This window comes from Coregonus clupeaformis, chromosome 5, assembly GCF_020615455.1.
Source record: "Coregonus clupeaformis isolate EN_2021a chromosome 5, ASM2061545v1, whole genome shotgun sequence".
Taxonomy (NCBI): domain Eukaryota; kingdom Metazoa; phylum Chordata; class Actinopteri; order Salmoniformes; family Salmonidae; genus Coregonus; species Coregonus clupeaformis.
In genome coordinates, this window is record NC_059196.1 from 11271384 (window position 1) to 11294774 (window position 23391).

The window sequence follows — 23391 nt, forward strand, 5'->3', positions numbered from 1 at the left end:
GTTTGAGCCAGAAATAGCGTTTTCCTTGATGGCCAAAAAGCTAAATTTTAGTCTCATCTGACCAGAGTACATTCTTCCATATGTTTGGGGAGTCTCCCACATGCCTTTTGGCGAAGACCAAACGTGTTTGCTTATATTTTTCTTTAAGCAATGGCTTTTTTCTGGCCAGCTCTGTGGAGTGTAAGGCTTAAAGTGGTCCTATGGACAGATACTCCAATCTCCGCTGTGGAGCTTTGCAGCTCCTTCAGGGTTATCTTTGGTCTCTTTGTTCCCTCTCTGATTAATGTCCTCCTTGCCTGGTCCGTGAGTTTTGGTGGGCGGCCCTCTCTTGGCAGGTTTGTTGTAGTGCCATATTCTTTCAATTTTTTAATAATGGATTTAATGGTGCTCCGTGGGGTGTTCAAAGTTTCAGATATTTTTTTATAACCCAACCCTAATCTGTACTTCTCCACAACTTTGTCCCTGACCTGTTTGGAGAGCTCCTTGGTCTTCATGGTGCCGCTTGCTTGGTGGTGCCCCTTGCTTAGTGGTGTTGCAGACTCTGGGGCCTTTCAGAACAGGTGTATATATACTCATATCATGTGACAGATCATGTGACACTTAGATTGCACACAGCTGGACTTTATTTAACAAATTATGTGACTTCTGAAGGTAATTGGTTGCACCAGATCTTATTTAGGGGCTTCATAGCAAAGGGGGTGAATACATATGCACGCACTACTTTTCCGTTATTATTTCTTTTGACTTTTTTTGAAACAAGTTATTTTTTTCATTTCACTATTTTGTGTATGTCCATTACATGAAATCCAAATAAAAATACATTTAAATGACAGGTTGTAATGCAACGAAATAGGAAAAATGCCAAGGGGGATGAATAATTATGCAAGGCACTGTATGTAAATTAAATACTGTAGTTTAAAAAAGTGTTGTGTTTTTGTGGACATTACTGTAGTATTTCCTAGTGGGTTTTTTTATCTCTCGGATAATACTGTAGTATTTATAGTAGTATTCTACAGTATACTACATTATTCTACAGTAAGTACTACACATGATCGAGGGATACTACAGTGTGTAGTATAGTATTCTACAGTATACTGCAGTTGACTATAGAATTCAATAGTAAGTACTGTAGTATTCTATAGTAAACTGTAGTATTTTTTTATGTGGGTTGTTCCCTAGAGGGCGGATGGGGGACGTACGGGGGAGGGACAGGGGTGAGGGTCAATTAGGTGAGAGGCTACAGTCAGGCTATTAGTCTGGCCCTGTCAGATGAATGGGCATGTGTTAACCATATATATAGTAAGGAGATGACAGGGGGAGAAGGGGAGGTCATGGAAGTGGGTTTGTTCTCTCTCTCACAGAGCACATCTACTCTCCGGAAGACTCCACACTAGACATGCGGAACTATGACAGAAGCGTGATAAGGCATACTGGTCGATGGACAGCTCCTGTGGTCCTGACTGGTCCTTACCCACTGATCTTCTGTCCACTGAGACTCTGAGAGCAATAACACACAGGCCAAAACAATGGACCAGATCACTGCACAGGCACCTTACACTAAGAGCCTGTCCATCCAGTGCTGTACTGCCACATCTTTCACTCCTACATGTGGTTTGTTATCTCAGAGGAGGATATTATCAAGTTGTATGATTCTTATCACACTGCCTAAGGGATAAGAGGTTCTTGGACCGAGCCCTATTGTGTTCCCTACAGCTTATAGAAAAGAGCAGAAGCTCTGAACTATCTGTTCAGACCTCAGTCCGACCTTCCTACAGGTTATGGAAAATGTGCTACAGTCTGCAAAAACACTACAGTAAATACTACAGCATACTACAGTCTGCAAAAACACTACAGTAATAAGTATTTATACTATAGTAAACTGTAAACTACAGTATAATACAGTCATGTCCGCAAAACTACAGTAAATACTACAGTATTCACTGTAGTGTTTTTGCAGACTTTACTCTGCAAAAACACTACAGGGAATATTATAGTAAAGTCCACAAAAACACTACAGTGAATACTATAGTATTTATACCATAGTATACTATAGTATTTTTTAATGTGGGTGAACTACACTCATCATCCCTATTTGACTAACTAGAGGGGGAACATGCACGCAGTAATGCATGCATGCACGCACACACGCACACAAGCACGCACACACACACACACTACCTAGAGATGATAGATCCAGTGCCTATAGTGAAAGTATACACACCCCTTGCACAGTAATCACATTTTGCTGCCTTAAAATTAAATCTCAAAAGGAATACACTTGTTTTTTTATTCTACTGATCTACACAACCTACTCCACATTTTCAAAGTGAAATAAATATTATAGAAAATTGTCCTAATTGATTACAAAATGAAGTAGTCTTGATTGCGTCCCAACGTGGAAAATTTGGTAATATTTGGTTGATACATTGATCAATGAGATTACAACCTATTTTCAACCACTCAAAAAGACAGCCAAAACTTTGTTGAATTCCCAATGTATTTTCACTATGCTTTCAACCATCTAAAAGCACAACCAAATTCCAATGGAAAATCAATGTCTGATTTGTGGTTTAGTTGTCACCTAAATGTGTTATCACTTGCGCTTTTAACCATTTACAAGCACAACAAAGTTCAAATGGGAATACAATGGCAGATATTTGTTTATTTATTCAACTTTCACTGTGCTTCATCTAATAGCACAACCAAATAACCTGGATTGCAGTTGAGATTACATTAAAGTACATCGGGCAAGTGATCAATGCTGCTGCAGATTATTATAGCATTTGTGAAATTTCCACAGACCTGCGACCTTTGCATGCTATCGTGAACATGCACCCATTCTATGATTACTTAAGAAGATATTTAATGTTACAGTAACCTCAAAATGTGGCCATGATGTGTTCCTCATTTTAAGGTTGAATAAATACTGTTACATTAGTTTGTAAGATAGCCTTAACTGTAGGCTATTTACAGTATTACAAATCATAAAGTTTGGTTGTATTTGGTTGACAACGGAACCAAATATCAACATTTAAAGGAGATGTATCTACTGCTTGGATAGTTCCATCTGAGCCACTGGCTTCATCCTATTCTATAACTTGTATTTTTGGTTGAGATGGAGAAGTGAATCCAAATTTGCTAACTTGTTGACAAGTTAATAGGCTATTTACTGTATTGCAAAAGTGATATTGAATATTGTTTGGTTGTCAGCGCAACCAACATCTTCTGCTTGGATAGCTCAATCTGTGCCACTGAGTCTGGCATTAATTTCAGTTTTTCTACAAATTAATAATTTCAACCAAACATCTACGTTTAAGAATGGGACTCATTTAAATCAAATCGAACTTTAAATGTACTTTAAATACAGTTTGATTTGATTTAGTCCTATTCTTTAACTTACATTTTTGGTTGAGATGGAGATATGAATCCAACATATTTTATATTAACTTGTAAATTCCATTTAAAATCAACCAAAGCTTGAAACCCTAGGCCAGGGTTGCCCAACCCTGTTCCTGGAGAGCTACCCTATTGTTGGTTTGAGCTCCAACCCCAGGTGTTACTAACCCGATTCATCTTATCAACCTGCTAATTATTAGAATCAGGTGTGCTAGATTAGGGTTGGGGCAAAAACCTACAGGACGGTAGCTCTCCAGGAACAGGGTTGGGCAGTCCTGCCCTAGGCCTATATGTATTGTCTGTTTTTTGTTTAATCCTGTGCTGAATTTAAACAATTGCTGTTTATGACTTCCCAAATGCTATAGGCCTAAAAAGCACTATTGATCATATATGATTAAAAAGGTATGGTTACATTTCATTTGCTCTGTTAAACCTACCCTTTGCAATGGCTTTGATTGCAACAGTGAATCGATTAAGTGGAGATTTCTCAACAATCATTCTCACGATAGCGTATTGGTAATAGTTAGAAATGTCAAAGCAGGGCTTGGTTAAAACCCTGGATGGGAGACCAAAATGATAGCTGATAGGTGATCAACTCTCCAGAAGGAGATGCTGCCAAGCCTATAATTATTTTCTCATAGTGGATTTTATGTTGAACAGCTGATGTTGTTTCAAAGGTACAAACTCAACATATGTTTGTAACAGATACAGGTATCCTTCTTTTTGTGTTTTTCCTCTCCTGCCCTAATCACAGGTGTCCTGTATGTTCCTGATTGGTGGTCGTTGGGGTGTCTGCTGATTGCTGAGGTGGACCAATCAGTGGACATTCCTCTGCATTGCACCACCTGTTTCTGGTTTTTCAATCACACATCCCATTGTTTAAAAGCCGGTCAGTTGTGTTTGTAGAGAGAGACTATTTTCCGTATGTGAGTATGGATACTGTGGTGTCCTGTGTACTCACTCATTTGCTGGTTACTCTGTTTGGTAACTTTGTTAGAGACTATTTTCCGTATGTGAGTATGGATACTGTGTTGTTTTGTGTACTCACTCATTTGCTGGTTACTCTATTTGGTAACTTTGTGTGTTTCTGGGAAAAGGGGAATTTAAGCAAGTTGCCCTTGGGCATACATTACCCGTAGGAAGAAAACTGTCTAAAAACACTAGTTAGACCTGAACGGACCAAATTGGTTACCATGATGACATAATCATGTGGTTGAAATTTCACAAAACAACAGTTTATGTTGATGACTTTTTTCAAATCCAATGTAATTTCCACATAGGTTTTCACGTCACAATACGGTGACGAATTACGCTGAAACAGCATTGATTTAACCAGTTTGTGCCCAGTGGGGTATGTATTGACACCCCAGAGATAATACTTGGTGGACGCGCCTTAGGCAGCAATTAAAGTTGTGAATCATTTTGAATAAGATTCCACTAACTTTGCACAACAATATTTCTGTCCATCAATGACTACCAACCAAATGTACTGAGTTTGAGCAATTTTGACAAACTATGTATATATGTTGCCCTTAGAGTTGTGCAAAGTTTGTAGAATCTGATTCAAAATCATTTACAGCTGTAATGGCTGCCATCAAATCAATATAAATTAAATATATAGGTTGTATAAGTATTCAGCTCCCTGAGTCCATACATGTTAGAAACACCCATGGCAGCAATTACAGCTGTGAGTCTTCCTGGGTAAGTCTCTAAGAGCTTTGCACACCTGGATTGTGCAATAATTGCCTATTATTCTTTTCAACATTCTTCAAGCTCTGTCAAGGTGTTGGGGATCATGGCTAGACAGCAACTTCCAAGTCTTGCTATAGTATTTTTTTTAATGCAATATGTAAAGTTTTGGGCGACCCGACCAAATTCACATAGAAATGTGAGTTATAGATCTGTCATTCTCATTGAAAGCAAGTCTAAGAAGCGGTAGATCTGTTCAATGTGCGTTATTGCTATGCTTAACATTCTTATGTTTAGTTTTTACACCTTTTACTTTCGGTTTAGTACACCAGCTTCAAACAGCTGAAAATACAATATTTTTGGTAATGGAAAATATATTTCACAGCGGTTTACATGGTAGAATGATTCTCTACACTATACTTACTAGTTTTGTCACATAAACTGAAATTAGGCTAACTATATAATTTTAGCAACCAGGAAATGGCGGAGCGATTTATGCATAGTGCATCTTTAACCCCCTAGAGTCGATTTCCTTGCCTCTGCGGAAAATAAGGGGTTAAATACAAATGTTTCCTGATCTTTGTTATATCTCTCAGATATAGGACAGATACTTCAGAACCAACTTAATTTCGACTATCTGTTGTTCCATGTAGTGAATCTATTATTCAAAGCGTTTTTATGGGCTAATCGCATTAAGGCCAAATACAAATATTCATCAAATATTTTTTGGGATACGTCAAGGGGTCTTAAAATTCAAACTCAAATAGCAAAACAATCATTGATATGATGTTCTTAAACCAATTCCATATAGCATTTTAAAATGTCGTGGCGTTGCGAGAATCTGTCTCCGCACCACGTGCTCTCACCACTGGTTTCCCCCAGGGCTCAGTTCTAGGCCCTCTCCTATTCTCTGTATACACCAAGTCACTTGGCTCTGTCATATCCTCACATGGTCTCTCCTATCATTGCTACGCAGACAACACACAATTAATTTTCTCCTTTCCCACTTCTGATAACCAGGTGGCGAATCGCATCTCTGCATGTCTGGCAGACATATCAGCGTAGATGTCGGATCACCACCTCAAGCTGAACCTCGGCAAGACGGCGCTGCTCTTCCTCCCGGGGAAGGACTGCCCACTCCATGATCACGGTTGACAACTCCATTGTGTCCTCCTCCCAGAGTGCAAAGAGCCTTGGCATGACCCTGGACAACACCCTGTCGTTCTCTGCTAACATCAAAGCGGTGACCCGATCCTGCAGGTTCATGCTCTACAACATTCGCAGAGTACGACCCTACCTTACACAGAAAGCGGCACAGGTCCTAATCCAGGCACTTGTCATCTCCCATCTGGATTACTGCAACTCACTGTTGGCTGGGCTCCCTGCCTGTGCCATTAAACCCCTACAACTTATCCAGAACGCCGCAGCCCGTCTGGTGTTCGACCTTCCCAAGTTCTCTCATGTCACCCCGCTCCTCTGCACAATCCACTGGCTTCCAGTTGAGGCTCGCATCTACTACAAGACCATGGTGCTTGCCTACAGAGCTGTGAGGGGAACGGCACCTCCTTACCTTCAGGCTCTGATCAGACCCTACACCCAAACGAGGGCACTACGTTCATCCACCTCTGGCCTGCTAGCTCCCCTACCTCTACAGAAGCACAGTTCCCGCTCCCCCACGACGCCAGGACAGCGGAGTCACTGACCACCTTCCGGAGACACTTGAAACCCTACCTCTTTAAGGAATACCTGGAATAGTATAAAGTCATCCTTCTACCCCCACCCCACCATATAAAAAAAAAAGAAGAAGAAAAAGTGGTTGTCCCACTTGCTATCATAAGTTGACTGAACCAATTTGTAAGTCGCTCTGGATAAGAGCGTCTGCTAAATGATGTAAATGTAAAATGTCAACCCCAAGTCCATGTAGCTTTTTATGTTATTTGTTAAGGTACATTTTACTCCTGAACTAACTTAGGCTTGCCTAAACAAAGGGGCTGAATACTTATGCAACTACTATATTTTAGTTATTCAATCTTTTATTCATCTTTAATAAATAATCTTCCACTTTAACATTAGAGTATTTTGTGAATATTGTTGACAAAAAATGACAAACTGTAAATCAATTTTAATCACACTTCGTAACACAATAATATCTGAAGAAATTCAAGGGGTCTGAATACTTTTGCAAGGCACTGTAAATGACCATTGACATTTACAATCAGCTTGTTAAAAGACTCAGACCATCAATTGTTCACCAGAGAACAGGACTTCAGCTCTTATACAATGCCTTGCAAAAGTATTCATGCCCCTTGGCGTTTTTCCAATTTTGTTGTATTACAACCTGTAATTTAAATGGATTTCTATTTGGATTTCATGTAATGGACATACACAAAATAGTCCAAATTGGTGAAGGGAAATTAAAAAAATTACTTGTTTCAAATAAATAATGGGAAAGTGGTGCGTGCATTTGTATTCACCCCCTTTGCGATGAAGCCCCTAAATAAGATCTGGTGCAACCAATTACCTTCAGAAGTCACATAATTAGTTAGATTGCACACAGGTGGACTTCATTTAAGTGTCACATGATCTGAGTATATATACACCTGTTCTGAAAGGCCCCAGAGTCTGCAACACCACTAAGCAAGGGGCGGCACCATGAAGACCAAGGAGCTCTCCAAACAGGTAAGGGACAAAGTTGTGGAGAAGTACAGATCAGGGTTGGGTTATAAAAAAATATCTAACTTTGAACATCCCACAGAGCACCATTAAATCCATTATTAAAAAATTGAAAGAATATGGCACCACAACAAACCTGCCAAGAGAGGGCTGCCCACCAAAACTCACGGACCATGCAAGGAGGGCATTAATCAGAGAGGCAACAAAGAGACCAAAGATAACCCTGAAGGAGCTGCAAAGCTCCACAGCGGAGATTGGAGTATCTGTCCATAGCAGCACTTTAAGCCGTACACTCCACAGAGCTGGGCTTTATGGAAGAGTGGCCAGAAAAAGCCATTGCTTAAAGAAAAAAATAAGCAAACACGTTTGGTGTTCGCCAAAAGGCATGTGGGAGACTCCCCAAACATATGGAAGAAGGTACTCTGTTCTGATGAGACTAAAATTTTGCTTTTTGGAAAATGATATGTCTGGCGCAAACCCAACACCTCTCATCACCCCGAGAATACCATCCCCACAGTGAAGCATGGTGGTGGCAGCATCATGCTGTGGGGATGTTTTTCATCGTCAGGGACTGGGAAACTGGTCAGAATTGAATGGATGGCGCTAAATACAGGGAAATTCTTGAGGGAACCTGTTTCAGTCTTCCAGAGATTTGAGACTGGGACGGAGGTTCACCATCCAGCATGGCAATGACCCTAAGCATACTGCTAAAGCAACACTTGAGTGGTTTAAGGGGAAACATTTAAATGTCTTGGAATGGCCTCGTCAAAGCCCAGATCTCAATCCAATTGAGAATCTGTGGTATGACTTAAAGATTGCTGTACACCAGCGGTACCCATCCAACTTGAAGGAGCTGGAGCAGTTTTGCCTAGAAATTCCCAGTGGCTAGATGTGCCAAGCTTATAGAGACATACCCCAAGAGACATGCAGCTGTAATTGCTGCAAAAGGTGGCTCTACAAAGTATTGACTTTGAGGGAGGTGAATAGTTATGCACGCTCAAGTTTTCTGTTTTTTTTTGTCTTATTTCTTGTTTGTTTCACAAGAAAAAATATTTTATATCTTCAAAGTGGTAGGCATGTTGTGTAAATCAAATCATACAAAACCCCCCAAAATCCATTTTAATTCCAGGTTGTAAGGCAACAAAATAGGAAAAATGCCAAGGTGGGTGAATACTTTCGCAAGACAAACTCGCCGTGTTTGGAGGAGGAGGAATGCTGCCTATGACCCCAAGAACACCATCCCCACCGTCAAACATGGAGGTGGAAACATTATGCTTTGGGGGTGTTTTTCTGCTAAGGGGACAGGACAACTTCACCGCATCAAAGGGACGATGTACCGTCAAATCTTGGGTGAGAACCTCCTTCCCTCAGCCAGGGCATTGAAAATGGGTCGTGGATGGGTATTCCAGCATGACAATGACCCAAAACACACGGCCAAGGCAACAAAGGAGTGGCTCAAGAAGAAGCACATTAAGGTCCTGGAGTGGCCTAGCCAGTCTCCAGACCTTAATCCCATAGAAAATCTGTGGAGGGATCTGAAGGTTCGAGTTGCCAAACGTCAGCCTCTAAACCTTAATGACTTGGAGAAGATCTGCAAAGAGGAGTGGGACAAAATCCCTCCTGAGATGTGTGCAAACCTGGTGGCCAACTACAAGAAACATCTGACCTCTGTGATTGCCAAAAAGGGTTTTGCCACCAAGTACTATGTCATGTTTTGCAGAGGGGTCAAATACTTATTTCCCTCATTAAAATGCAAATCAATTTATAACATTTTTGACATGTGTTTTTCTGGATTTTGTTGTTGTTATTCTGTCTCTCACTGTTCAAATAAACCTACCATTAAAATTATAGACTGATCATGTCTTTGTCATTGGGCAAACATACAAAATCAGCAGGGGATCAAATACTTTTTTCCCTCAATTAGATCAGCCACTGTTATGTACTATAGCCCTCAGAGCGGCAAGGGCGATCGTTTAATGATACCAATCTATTCTGCTCCGTGTCACAAATGCTTTATACAACCAAATGCAGGATGTAAATCAAAGCAGGGTGAAAGGGAATTGAAGGCCATATGAACAGCGCTGAGAGGCCTGGGTAAATACAGGCTTACTAAAGTGGCAGTGACCAACAAATTACAATACTCCATATAGCTGCTGACCTTGGGTCAAATTTTAAAAGTAGGTTGCAGATTGAAACATGAAAAGAAGTCTGAAAGGGAACTGTGTCCGCTGGTGCAATGTCTGCTGTCCTGTTATGTTACATATCATTGTACCTTTCACCTTTTCACACCTGAAAAAGTCCCTCCTCAATAAACCACAAAGCAAATATTATAAATACCTACAGACTCCATCATCAAACATTGATCTGAGCCTGTAATGTTAATTAAACAACCACATTTACTGTCTGGATGAAATTTACTGTTGGGGAACAAGACTGATTCTAACCACTATTGCACTCAGAAACTAGTGCAGGGCAATTCCACGATAACAGAATGAAGCTGAGACTCCTATTTTTCACTGTATTGCAAAGTTAAACAAACCATACAACTCTATGCACAGGGACTAATTTGAACAATTTCCACTGAAACTTTACAAAATAAATTTACTCAAAGAACCGTACAGTTGTACAGTTTGGTTACAGAATGACGTGAAAATCTCCCTCAGTTGTTTATGTGACCACGATTTCCAAAATCTCTGTTAAATATCTACATGTACTCCGAAATAAGATTCAAATATGTCTGCAGAAAGAATGTGGTGTCAGCTATGATATGACACCTTGAGTAAAAAAAAAAAAATGTGGTTATTGAACTACAATAAGTGAAGTTCAATAACCATGCAGTATTGTAACACCTGTCAAACTCACTCCACGGAGGTACGAGTGTCTGCGGGTTTTCACTCCTCCCTTGTCCTTGATTGATGAATTAAGGTCACTAATTAGTAAAGAACTCCTCTCACCTGGTTGTCTAGGTCTTACAAAAACCTGCAGACGCTAGGCCCTTCATGGAATGAGTTTAACACCCCTGCGATAACAGAATGAAGGTAACAGAATGACATCATGGGTCCCTAATCTGTACTATACAGAAATGCATAATTATGAATGTTATTCTCGTCATGGTGATATCCTGAATAGGTACACGAAGGTAAAAAATGTAATATCCTCCTTTGTACGTTTGGGTATTATTCTACACACTGGCTATTATTCTAATGAGCTCCGCCCCCAAACAAGACCAAAAATCTGTACCAATCATAGACGTCTATGTTCCACAAGTTTGGACTTCACAGACCAGCACAGTAGAGTACAGCACAGTATAGTATAGTAGAGTATAGTTCAGTACAGTACAGTATAGTTCAGTAAATTATACTGTACTCTACTCTAGTGTGCTTACTGTACTGTAGTGCACTAAACTCTACTGTACAGTACTGTGCTGTCCAAACTTGTGAAACAGACACCAGTTCAAATTGATTTGACTGAGTTGTCAACTAATGTGAATTCAACATGAAATCAACAACAAATATCTAAATGACATTGGATTTAGGTTAAAAGTTGGGTGAAGCCTCCCGAGTGGCTCAGCAGTCTAAGGCACTGCATCGCAGTACTAGAGGCGTCACTACAGACCCGGGTTTGATCCTGAGCTGTATCACAACCGGCCGTGATTGGGATTCCCATAGGGCGGCGCACAATTGGCCCAGCGTCGTCTGGGTTAGGGGAGGGTTTGGGTGGGGGGGGGGGCTTTACTTGGCTCATTGCGCTCTAGCGACTCCTTGTGGTGGGTCGGGCGCCTGCAGGCTGACCTCGGTCGTCAGGTTCCCTTATATTCATGACTTTTTGCAAATCCAATCAGTTTTCCGCGTATATTCAACGTGATACATGTTTATTTTTTATTTTTTATGAAGTGGAAACAATGTTGATTCAGTGGGCTATGAACTACATTTCAACGCCCATGGACATCCTGTGTCAGTCGGTGCTCATTAGGTGAAAGGGGGCTCATGGAAAGAGAGGGGGCTCATGGGTAGGTGTCAGTTAGAGCTAGGAGAGGTGACATTAAATGGAGAGAGAGAAGAGACACTCTTGCTTTTACCACCCCACGACAGAAAGATCAATAAATCAGTTATGAGCTGAGCATAACAGTATGCCTGTGGAAGAAAGGACAGTAGCACGTGACCCAACTGTGGTTTGTGACTACTATGAATTCCCATTGCAGCCAATTCAGTTGCAGTCATTCTGTTACTGCTTTTTGGTCATTCTGTTACCGATTTGGTAACAGAATGACACATTTTAATCACCTAATAAATCATAAACTAAATTGTTCTCAGGAAAAACACTATAACTAATTGGTAGGTCTACCTTTACTTGTTACTTCTGTAAACGTTCATTATTGTTGGTGACAGAATGACAAGACACTAGGTAATATTTCTTAAACTTACAGAAGACAAGACCCCTGTTCCATCTGTTTGACCAGAAAGCCTTTACTTATTCCACATTTTTAGGATGGAAAATGATGGAAGAATTGATATATGGCTTAATAAAAAATACAAAAATAGACTCTTAGCTTTCTTTTGACACCAAATTTGATATGCTCCTATGAACTTCACGTTAGTGGTCATGGAGCCTTTTACATGGAAATGCCCTACACTGTATCAAGCAGCATCAGTCCAGCTGGCCATTCATCTTTCTCTTTCTGGTTTTCAACCTCTCTCTCCTCCCTCACTCACGCCATACATCACTTGCAGAGTAGACAGACTGAAAGCACACACATCCTCCTCTTATCAGCCAAATGCACCATATTTATCTCTTCTTTCCATCTCTCTCACATTCACTTGTTCCAGCTAGCCTCACTAGATTACATTACTTGTGGTGGTGCTGAAAGCAGACCGCTGTGAGAAAAGCATCTATTCTTCAGCGCCAAGCATTGTGCTCTACTGTATAGTGTTACATCAACGTGTTTACATTCCATTAATAAGAACTGGACGGAGAGACGGAGGCGTGCCCGTGAGTCTGAGTGTGTGTGGTGTGTGTGTGTACTGTACTGCCTTCTGAGAGTATTCAGACCCATTTACTTTTTTCACATTTTGTTACGTTACAGCTTTATTCTAAAATTGATTACATTGTTTTTTCCCCCTCATCAATCTACACACAATACCTGTCACGTTCGTCGAGGAGTGAAGGAGACCAAGGCGCAGCGAGTGAAAAGAACATGTTGACTTTATTTACTTAAAGCAACCAAAACAACAAACCAAAGCGACGAATGTGAAGTCCAATAGTGACAATGACTAAACAGGAACAAAAACCCACAACCCTCATGAGAACACAAACAGTTAAATATGGCTCCCAATCAGAGATAACGAGTCGACAGCTGACACTCGTTACCTCCGATTGGGAGTCACACGACACTACAAATAACACACCCAAAACACAACCAAACGAATACACCCTATACAACAAAACCCCACAACAAAACCCAACAAAACAAATACACCCTGGCTCAAATACAAAAGTCCCGGAGCCAGAGTGTCACAGTACCCCCTAAAGGTGCGACCTCCGGGCGCACCAGCATACAGTCTAGGGAGGGTCTGGGTGGGCGTCTGTCCACGGTGGCGGTTCTGGCCCTGGTCGTGGTCCCCACCCCACCTTAGTCACCACCCGCTTCCCTAGCCTCCTCCACATGACCACCCTCCAACTTACCCCACCTGGATTTAGGGGGCAGCACCGGGCTAAGAGGCAGCACCAGGATAAGGGGCAGCACCGGGCTAAGGGACAGCATCGGGCTAAGGGACAGCACCGGACTCAATGGCGGATCCTGGCTGGCTGGCTCTGGCGGATCCTGGCTGGACGGCTCTGGCGGATCCTGGCTGGACGGCTCATGGCTGGCTGAAAGATCTGGCTGCTCATGGCTGGCTGACGGATCTGGCTGCTCATGGCTGGCTGACGGATCTGGCTGCTCGTGGCTGGCTGACGGATCTGGCTGCTCATGGCTGGCTGACGGATCTGGCTGCTCATGGCTGGCTGGACGGATCTGGCTGCTCGCGGCTGGCTGACGGATCTGGCTGCTCGCGGCTGGCCGACGGATCTGGCTGCTCGTGGCTGGCTGACGGATCTGGCTGCTCGCGGCTGGCTGACGGATCTGGCTGCTCATGGCTGGCTGACGGATCTGGCTGCTCATGGCTGGGCGGAAGGCTCTGGCTGATCCTGTCTGGCGGAAGGCTCTGGCTGATCCTGTCTGGCGGAAGGCTCTGGCGGCTCCCGGTCTGGCGGACGGCTTTGAAGGCTCATGGCAGACGGGCGGCTTTGCAGGCTCAGTACAGATGGCCAGTTCAAGCGCCTTAGGGCAGACGGGCAGTTCAGGCCCCGTTGGGCAGACGGCAGACTCTGGCCGTCTGAGGCGCACCGTAGGCCTGGTGCGTGGTGCCGGAACTGGAGGTACCGGGCTGAGGACACGCATCTCAGGGCTAGTGCGGGGAGAAGCAACAGGGCATGCTGGACCCTGGGGACGCACATAAGGCCTAGTGCGGAGAGCAGGAACAGGGCATGCTGGACCCTGGGGACGCACATAAGGCCTAGTGCGGAGAGCAGCAACAGGACGCACAGGACTCGGGGGACACACAGGAGGCTTGGTGCGTGGTGTAGGCACTGGTGGGAAAAGGCTGGAGACACGCACCATCCAGCTAGTGCGTGGAGGAGACACAGGGCTCTGCAGACGTACAGGAAGCCTAGTGCGTGGTGTAGGCCCTGGTGGTACTGGGCTGGAGCGGGGAGGTGGCGCCGGAAATACCGGACCGTGCAGGCTTACTGGCTCCCCTTGAGCACTGAGCCTGACCAACCTTACCTGGGTTGATGCTCCCCGTCGCCCGACCAGTACGGGAGGTGGACTAACCCGCACCGGCCTATGTGGGCGAACCGGGAACACCATGCGTAAGGCTGGTGCCATGTACGCCGGCCCGAGGAGACGCACTGGTAGCCGGATGCGTTGGGCCGACTTCATGACATCTGGCTCAACGCTCACTCTAACCCGGCCGATACGTGGAGCTGGAATGTACCGAACCGGGCTATGCCTGCGTACAGGAGACACCATGCGCTCTACTGCGTAACACGGTGTCTGCCCGTACTCTCGCTCTCCACGGTAAGTCCAGGGAGTAGGCGCAGGTCTCCTACCTGACTTCGCCACACTCCCTTTAAGCCCCCCCCCAATAAATTTTTGGGTAGTACCCACGGGCTTCCAGCCTCGACTCCGTGCTGCCTCCTCATACCACCTCCTCTCGGCTTTAGCTGCCTCCAGCTCTTCACGAGGGCGGCGATATTCTCCCGGTTGTGCCCAAGGACCCCTTCCATCCAGTATCTCCTCCCATGTCCATGAATCCTTGATAGGTAGGTCCTGTTGCCGCTTGACACGCTGCTTGGTCCTTTTACGGTGGGTTTTTCTGTCACGTTCGTCGAGGAGTGAAGGAGACCAAGGCGCAGCGAGTGAAAAGAACATGTTGACTTTATTTACTTAAAGCAACCAAAACAACAAACCAAAGCGACGAATGTGAAGTCCAATAGTGACAATGACTAAACAGGAACAAAAACCCACAACCCTCATGAGAACACAAACAGTTAAATATGGCTCCCAATCAGAGATAACGAGTGCGACAGCTGACACTCGTTACCTCCGATTGGGAGTCACACGACACTACAAATAACACACCCAAAACACAACCAAACGAATACACCCTATACAACAAAACCCCACAACAAAACCCAACAAAACAAATACACCCTGGCTCAAATACAAAAGTCCCGGAGCCAGAGTGTCACAATACCCCATAATGACAAAGCAAAAACAGGTTTTTAGACATTTCTGCTATTTTATTAAAAATAAAAAAACGGAAATATCACATTTACATCAGACCCTTTACTCAGTACTTTGTTGAAGCACCTTTGGCAGCGATGAAAGCCTTGAGTCGTCTTGGGTATGACGCTACAAGCTTGGCACACCTGTATTTGGGGAGTTTCTCCCATTCTTCTCTGCAGATCCTCTCAAGTTCTGTCAGTTTGGATGGGGAGCGTTGCTGCACAGCTATTTTCAGGTATCTCCAGAGATGTTCGATCAGCTTCAAGTCCGGGCTCTGGCTGGGCCACTCAAGGACATTCAGAGACTTGTCCCAAAGCCACTCCTTCGTTGTCTTGGCTGTGTGATTAGGGTCGTTGTCTTGTTGGAAGGTGAACCTTCGCCCCAGTCTGAGGTCCTGAGCAGGTTTTCATCAAGGATCTCTCTGTACTTTGCTCCGTTCATCTTTCCCTTGATCCTGACTAGTCTCCCAGTCCCTGCCGCTTAAAAACATCCCCACAGCATGATGCTGCCACCTCCATGCTTAACCATAGGGATGACGCCAGGTTTCCGCCAGACGTGACGCTTGGCATTCAGGCCAAAGAGCTCAATCTTGGTTTCATCAGACAAGAGAATTTTGTTTCTCATGGTCTGAGAGACTTTAGGTGCCTTTTGGCAAACTCCAAGCGGGCTGTCATGTGCCTTTTACTGAGGAGTGGCTTCCGTCTGGCCACTCTACCATGAAGGCATGATTGGTGGAGTGCTGCAGAGATATTTGTCCTTCTGGAAGTTTCTCCCATCTCCACAGAGGAACTCTAGAGCTCTGTCAGAGTGACCATCGGGTTCTTGGTCACCTCCCTGACCAAGGCCGTTCTCCCCCGATTGCTCAGTTTGTCCGGGTGGCCAGCTCTAGGACGAGTCTTGGTGGTTCCAACCTTCTTCCATTTAAGAATGATGGAGGCCACTGTGTTCTTGGGGACCTTCAATGCTGCAGAAAATTTTTGGTACCCTTCCCCAAAGCTGTGCCTCGACACAATCCTGTCTCGGAGCTCTACAGACAATTCCTTCGACCTCATGACTTGCTTTTTGCTCTGACATGCACTGTCAACTGTGGGACCTTATATAGACAGGTGTGCGCCTTTCCAAATCATGTCCAATCAAATGAATTTACCACAGGTGGACTCCAATCAAGTTGTAGAAGCATCTCAAGGATGATCAATGGAAACAGGATGCACCTGAGCTACATTTCGAGTCTCATAGTGAAAGATCTGAATACTTATGTAAATAAGGTATTTATGTTTTTTATTTTTTATAAATTTGCAACATTTCAAAAAAATTGTTTTCACTTTGTCATTATGGGGTATTGTGTGTAGATAGCTGAGGAATTTGTTTTATTCAATCAATTTTAGAATAAGGCAGTAACATAACAAAATGTGGAAAAAGTCAAGGGTTCTGAATACTTTCCGAAGGCACTGTATGTGTGCTCAGTATTGACAGAAGTGGTAAGCGTGTTATATAAACTAGACTCTCTATCTATCCCATTGCCACTCTACCATATTAAAAAGGGAATTATAGTTCCCACAAAACTACAGTAGTTTCTTTCCTCCATCCTGCATTATTTTTTTTAATGATATTTTTTACATTTTTAGTCATTTAGCAGACACTCTTATCCAGAGCGACTTACAGTTAGTGAGTGCATACATTTTCATACTGGCCCCCCATGGGAAACGAACCCACAACCCTGGCGTTGCAAGCGCCATTCTCTACCAACTGAACTACAGGGGACTGCATCGCCTCTTTTTCAGGTTTCCATCATGTTCCAACAGTCTTTCAGCTCCAGAAAGGCAGGCAGTCTTACACGCTAACCCCACATCCTAACTACAGGCCTGGGGCTGTATGCCAAGCAGCTGGCCTTAGCTGGGAGGAGAGACTACTGCCTTGACATGCACTGTGCCGAACTGAACTCATCCGATACACACTTCTCCATTACCTCGCTTTCATCCATTCATAGTCACATTCACATACAGACACACGCATACATGCACGCATGCGCAGGCACACACAAACACACGTGTGCACACACAGTACCAGTCAAAAGTTTGGACACACCTACTCATTCCAGGGCTTTTCTTTATTTTTACTATTTTCTAAATTGTAGAATAATAGTGAAGACATCAAAACTATGAAATAACACATATGGAATCATGTAGTAACCAAAAAAGTGTTAAACAATTCAAAATATATTTAATATTTCAGATTCTTCAAATAGCCACCCTTTGCCTTGATGACAGCTTTGCACACTCTTGGCATTCTCTCAACCAGCTTCACCTGGAATGCGTTTCCAACAGTCTTGAAGTTCCAACATATGCTGAGCACTTGTTGGCTGCTTTTCCTTCACTCTGCGGTCCGACTCATCCCAAACCATCTCAATTGTGTTAAGGTCAGGGGATTGTGGAGGCTTGGTCATCTGATGCAGCACTCCATCACTCTCCTTCTTGGTCAAATAGCCTTACACAGCCTGGAGGTGTTTCATCATAGCACTTGATGGTTTTTGCGACTGCACTTGAAGAAACTTCTTGAAATTTTCCAGATTTACTGACCTTCATACCTTAAAGTAATTATGGACTGTTGTTTCTCTTTGCCTATTTTAGCTGTTCTTGCCATAATATGGACTTGGTCTTTTACCAAATAGGGCTATCTTCTGTATACCCCCCTACCTTGTCACAACACAACTGATTGGCTCAAACACATTAAGAAGGAAAGAAATTCCACAAATTAACTTTTAAGAAGGCACACCTGTTAATTGAAATGCATTCCAGGTGACTACCTCATGAAGCTGGTTGAGAGAATGCCAAGAGTGTGCAACGCTGTCATCAAGGCAAAGGGTGGCTACTTTGAAGAATCTCAAATATAAAATATATTTTGATTTGTTTAACACTTTTTTGGTTACTACATGATTCCATTGTATTATGTCATAGTTTTGATGTCTTCACTATTATTCTACAATGTAGAAAATAGTAAAAATAAAGAAAAACCCTTGAATGAGTAGGTGTGTCCAAACTTTTAACTGGTACTGTACATGCACCCTTCCCCACACACACAGACACCGGCAGTGTGGCATGTCTGAGGTGGTGTGTGAGTCAGTCAGTTGGGTGATTCCATAATAACAGGCGTTTCAATTATTCACCAGATTAACGGCCTTGACGTGACACTCAGGATGTACCCTGGCTTAAATGATTTCCCTCAGGCAGGGCCGGCTCTAGCCTTTTTGGGGGCCCTAAACGAGATTTGGCGTGCCTGGTTGGTATTCGGCCATGATTACTGCAAGTTTAGCTAGCTGGCTAGACTAATTTACCAATCTAAAAATTATTAGCTGACATGGCTAATTGAGTGACTGTCAGTGACTGACATAACAAGATAGAAATTGCTGATGCACAACCAAATGTCGGGCTTGCACCTTGTGCATTCTACTATTCTAACTCTCAACAGTAAGTTGAGACCCAGATTGAGTTCAAAATTTAAAAAAATTATATATATATATATATACATTCTGGGGGGTTGGGGGGCCCTTGCGGCCTGGGGCCCTAAGCGACCGCTTATGTCACTTATGCCTGGAGACGGCCCTGCTCAGGTATCACAGGCCCAGGCCCAACCTGCAGGGGAACCTTTCTTACCGTCTGCATGTGAATCAAGCCGACTGTATCTACATATTTAGTAGTATTTGGTTATCTTTGAATTTCAACAGATACCGTCTGTTCCAAGGAATGACTCAGGAGTCAGGACGTGCCTGAATATTTCCCTCAGATATCAACCACAGATCCTGACTGAGACTGCACTAAGATAGTTCCTTAAAAACCTCTCTGTCAACTTTCTGTCTCATCATGGCTTATCACCCACAGGCAGCAGAGAGACCTCAGGGAGACGGTTGGTGTTGAATGACTTAAAGAAAAGTGAACAGTTGACGTTACAGTCAATTACCTTCATTCCTTATAGTTACTCTTTAACTACTTTGGTAACTGGAATGTCATTACTCAGCTGTACTTAGTAGCACAAATCAATGATTTAACTTAAATCAAAGGAAACTGGCAAGCTTATTTAGGGTGTAACCAAGGATAGCAGGCTTATATCTTTACACTCAACCAGTGACTTTCAACAAAACATAGATTGTTTTGGTATCAACCCTCACTTTATCTGTATTTCACAAAATGTCCATATATGTGTGTGTGTGGTAACAGCCAGAAGGGCCAGAGACAGGGACAGGAGGGTACCTCCCCAGCTCAGTGTCAAACCCACTGAACAGCACCCACAGGTAGGGAGAGCCCAAGCAGCGACCTGCCCCATGGCCCTCTGGGAAGGGAGGGAGGGGCCAGATCCAGTCCTCCAGGGCTGGCAGGTTTAGCACACACCTCTCAATTAGAGGAGAAAAACATCAACGGTCAGTTTTATTTACTATCCAAATAATGACTGTCTGGTTATGCAACCAAGGGATAAACCTCTCTGGGTAGTGGATAAGTTATAATGAACGGCCCCATGGGAGTAGAGGAGAGGAGACTGGTCCCAGCTTGTTTAAAAAAAAATATCCTCCTATGAACAAAGGTTTCCCCCACATCTGATACTTCCTTGAAAGCAGGACGGTTCTCATTTCACTTCAATGTCAAGACACCAAACCGATCTAACAGTGAGCGAGACGGCACGGCATGCCATTGTTTACACAGAATGCTAACATTTTGTGTGCATAGAGTGATATCAGGAGTTGAGAGAAGTGGTTTTGAATATCTAATAGCTACAGTATGACAGTGTGCTCTAGGGTCATGACTAGGTATCAGACAGAATCACATACAGAGAGATCCAGACAGAGAGGATAAGACAATTGAAGAGACACAAAGAGTCAAAGATTCAAGAGTTAGTCAGAGAAAAACGTCAGTCAGTCACAGGAAAAGTGAATAAGTAACACTGAGAGTTTGAGTCACAGATGATAAGTCACAGAATCTGTGTCAGTCATAGCCAGGGGCCACACATAAACATGCACACACATAAACAAACACACACAACAACAAACAGACAGGGATATGGGTCAGAGAGCGAGAGAGAGAGGTCAGAGGTCAACTCACAGTGAGCGGCAAGGAGCAGACAACGAAGATGACCGTCATGGAGGCCAGCAGCATCAGGTGGTCCATCTCCTCCTCCCCCTGTCCGAACCAGCCCAGACTCATCTTCCTCTTCCTCCCTCCGTTCACCACCGAACCACGCCGTGTCATCTGGCTGCGGTGCATCCGGCACAGGCTGACGATCACCGAGCCGTTGCACACAAACACCGCCACGATCAGCAGTGCCATGACCGAGGCGTAGGACAGCGAGAACGCCAGAACCTTCCTCTCCTCGTCCGCCCCCTCGCCCGCCGCCTCCATCTTGATGAAGCACCACGTGCCTGGGCAGTACTGCTTGTGGCGGCCGAAGCCGAAGAATGGCAAAACACAGAAGACGCAGGTGAAGATGTAGATGAGCAGGAGGGCCACCTTGGCGAAGCTGCGTCGGACGCACTTGGAGTAAAAATAGGGGTGGCTGATGGCCAGGCAGCGCTCCACGGCCATGGCACACAGGATCAGCATGGAGGCCAGGCCAAAGAAGGTCATGGCAAAGGCGAAGAGGCCACAGAGTCCCTGGTCCCCAGTGAGCCCCAGCAGGGATCGCTGGCGGATGTAACACACAAACACCAGGGGGCTGAGGAAGCAGGTTCCCAGCAGGTCTGTCATGGCCAGCCCCGTCACCAGGATGCAGAAGATGGAGGACTTGGTGCGCCGCTCCTTCTGGTGGACCCCCAGGATGGCCAGGGCGATGACGTTCCCCATCACCCCCAGGATGAACATCACTGTGCTCACCACCGGGTTCCCGTCCGTGTGGATATGGGTGCTGTTCTCGCAGCTCTCGTTCGACAGCATGACTGGAGGTTCAGTGTGTGTTTGTCTGTGTTGTGTGTGTGTCAGGCTGTAAGTGTTGTGTTCTGATGTGCCCCCTCAAGCTCTTGAAGTCACCCTTTTTTGGCAGCAGAAGAGGCTACGGTAAGTGTTAGGACCCATCCCACTGGGCAAAAACAGGTTGAATCAATGTTATTTCCACCTCATTTCAACCAAAAAATTCAATGTGATGACCTTGAATCAATCTGGGAAACTGATTGGATTTGAAAAAAGTCATCAACATAAGGGAATTTCGTCTTTTTTTCACCCAACTTTTTACCTAAATCCAATGACATGGTGACATTTTTTATTGATTTCACCTTGAATTCACTTTAGTTGACAACTCAACCAAATGTAAATCAAAACTAAACATTGAACTGAGGTCTGTGACCAATGGGATGGCATTGCTGAGTCAGTGTGATTCAGTGGATTTCCTCCTAAATTGTTTCCATTTCTTTTGTTGCTCTTTTTAAAGAAAATATGTAACTATTTTGGGCTCCATTGCGCAAAATGTATATCTATGTCTATAGAACCCAGAATCGGCATAAGGGCAGTTCAAACGATGTTCCCATTCATGAGTAATAAATAACACTGTGTATAAGAACGAAACAAGCAATCAACTCTTACCAAACGTCTCTCAACTGGCGACAAATATCAACTGCCACTCCTTATCTTTTGATCAGTCTGTCCTACAGTCTCCGTTAGCGACAGTGCAAACGCTATAGGATGATGTCCTTCCTCTGAAACTCAAACTCTCCGACTGTCGCACGCATCTGTCTGACAACTAATGATAAACTGTGTAGTGCGTGTCACTTTCTGCTCTCTCTCTCTTTCTCACTCTCGCCCACGCGTAGCCCACTCTCTCTCTCTCTCTCTCTCTCTCTCTCTCTCCGAGACTGTTAAAAGTACTACTTTAGGTCAGATAACTTATTAGAAATTATACATGACCGTCCGTTTTTCAAGGTAATGTTGATAGGTTTTCAAATGTTGCATAATTTGCAGATGGCAAAATGTTTTTACTCTAACCATTATGCTACCAATTAAACATTAAGAGGGCACGGCAGCCTATGGATGAACCACAAGGACCACCGTGGAGACCACCTTCAAGAAGCCCAGCGACGAACCATACGGTAGGCTACTAAACACTGAGACATTTCATTACTTACAAAGTCATCTTGATTTTGAATCTATTTGAAATAGACCGAATTTATTGTGTAAGGCTATGTAGAACATCATTAAGATTTTTTTTTATATCGTTCTAAAATCTTTAGAATTCAGAGATTTCAGGCCAGAATACAGAATTCAAGCCACAATTCCAATCTCATTATGATACAACAATTAGGCTACATTCCTTGGCTAAATATTAATACCCTAGAATGTTACAACAACCAGAAGAACCAACGAAAAAAACCGTATCCATTCACTAAACCATAACTTCTCAATTGTATACTTTTTTAACTCTTTGTAATTGGCCGGAATTCGCAGAGGTGAGACTGAATCTGGAGAATTAATCCGGTCAACAGCTGGTCAGAAAATAATAGCCTGATGTGTAAAAATGGTTCAGACTTTAAAATAAATCAGTAAAAGTAGGCCTGCTCACTAGCATTTACTAGATTATACCAATTACCCTGAGGGTAACTGAAGTTTGAAATCTGGCATGGTCAGACAGTTTTAAGAAAATGATAAGAACAAATAAAAATAACTAATACATGTTTCTCCATATATCAATGCAGAGAGGGGTCAGTAAGCTGGAGAAATAATTGACTGAAAGTGAGGAGATGGAGAAAGGCAACAAGATGAGGGGGGAACGAGAGAAATAAAGACAAAGAGAAATGGAGGGGCTGCTGAGAATGAGAAAGGAGATTGAGACTTGTA

General features: G+C 43.7%; 1 protein-coding gene across 1 annotated transcript in view; it reads right to left on the bottom strand.

Moving 5' to 3' along the window:
* LOC121567055 (prostacyclin receptor-like) overlaps positions 1-21693 on the bottom strand; it is a 62873-nt gene extending 41180 nt beyond the window's left edge. The window contains exon 1 of the mRNA XM_041876997.1: positions 20674-21693. Within this exon, the coding sequence (XP_041732931.1) occupies positions 20674-21501 (828 nt within the window). The 5' untranslated portion in view covers positions 21502-21693. The remainder of the gene's footprint in view (positions 1-20673) is intronic.
* Positions 21694-23391: the final 1698 nt, after the last annotated feature.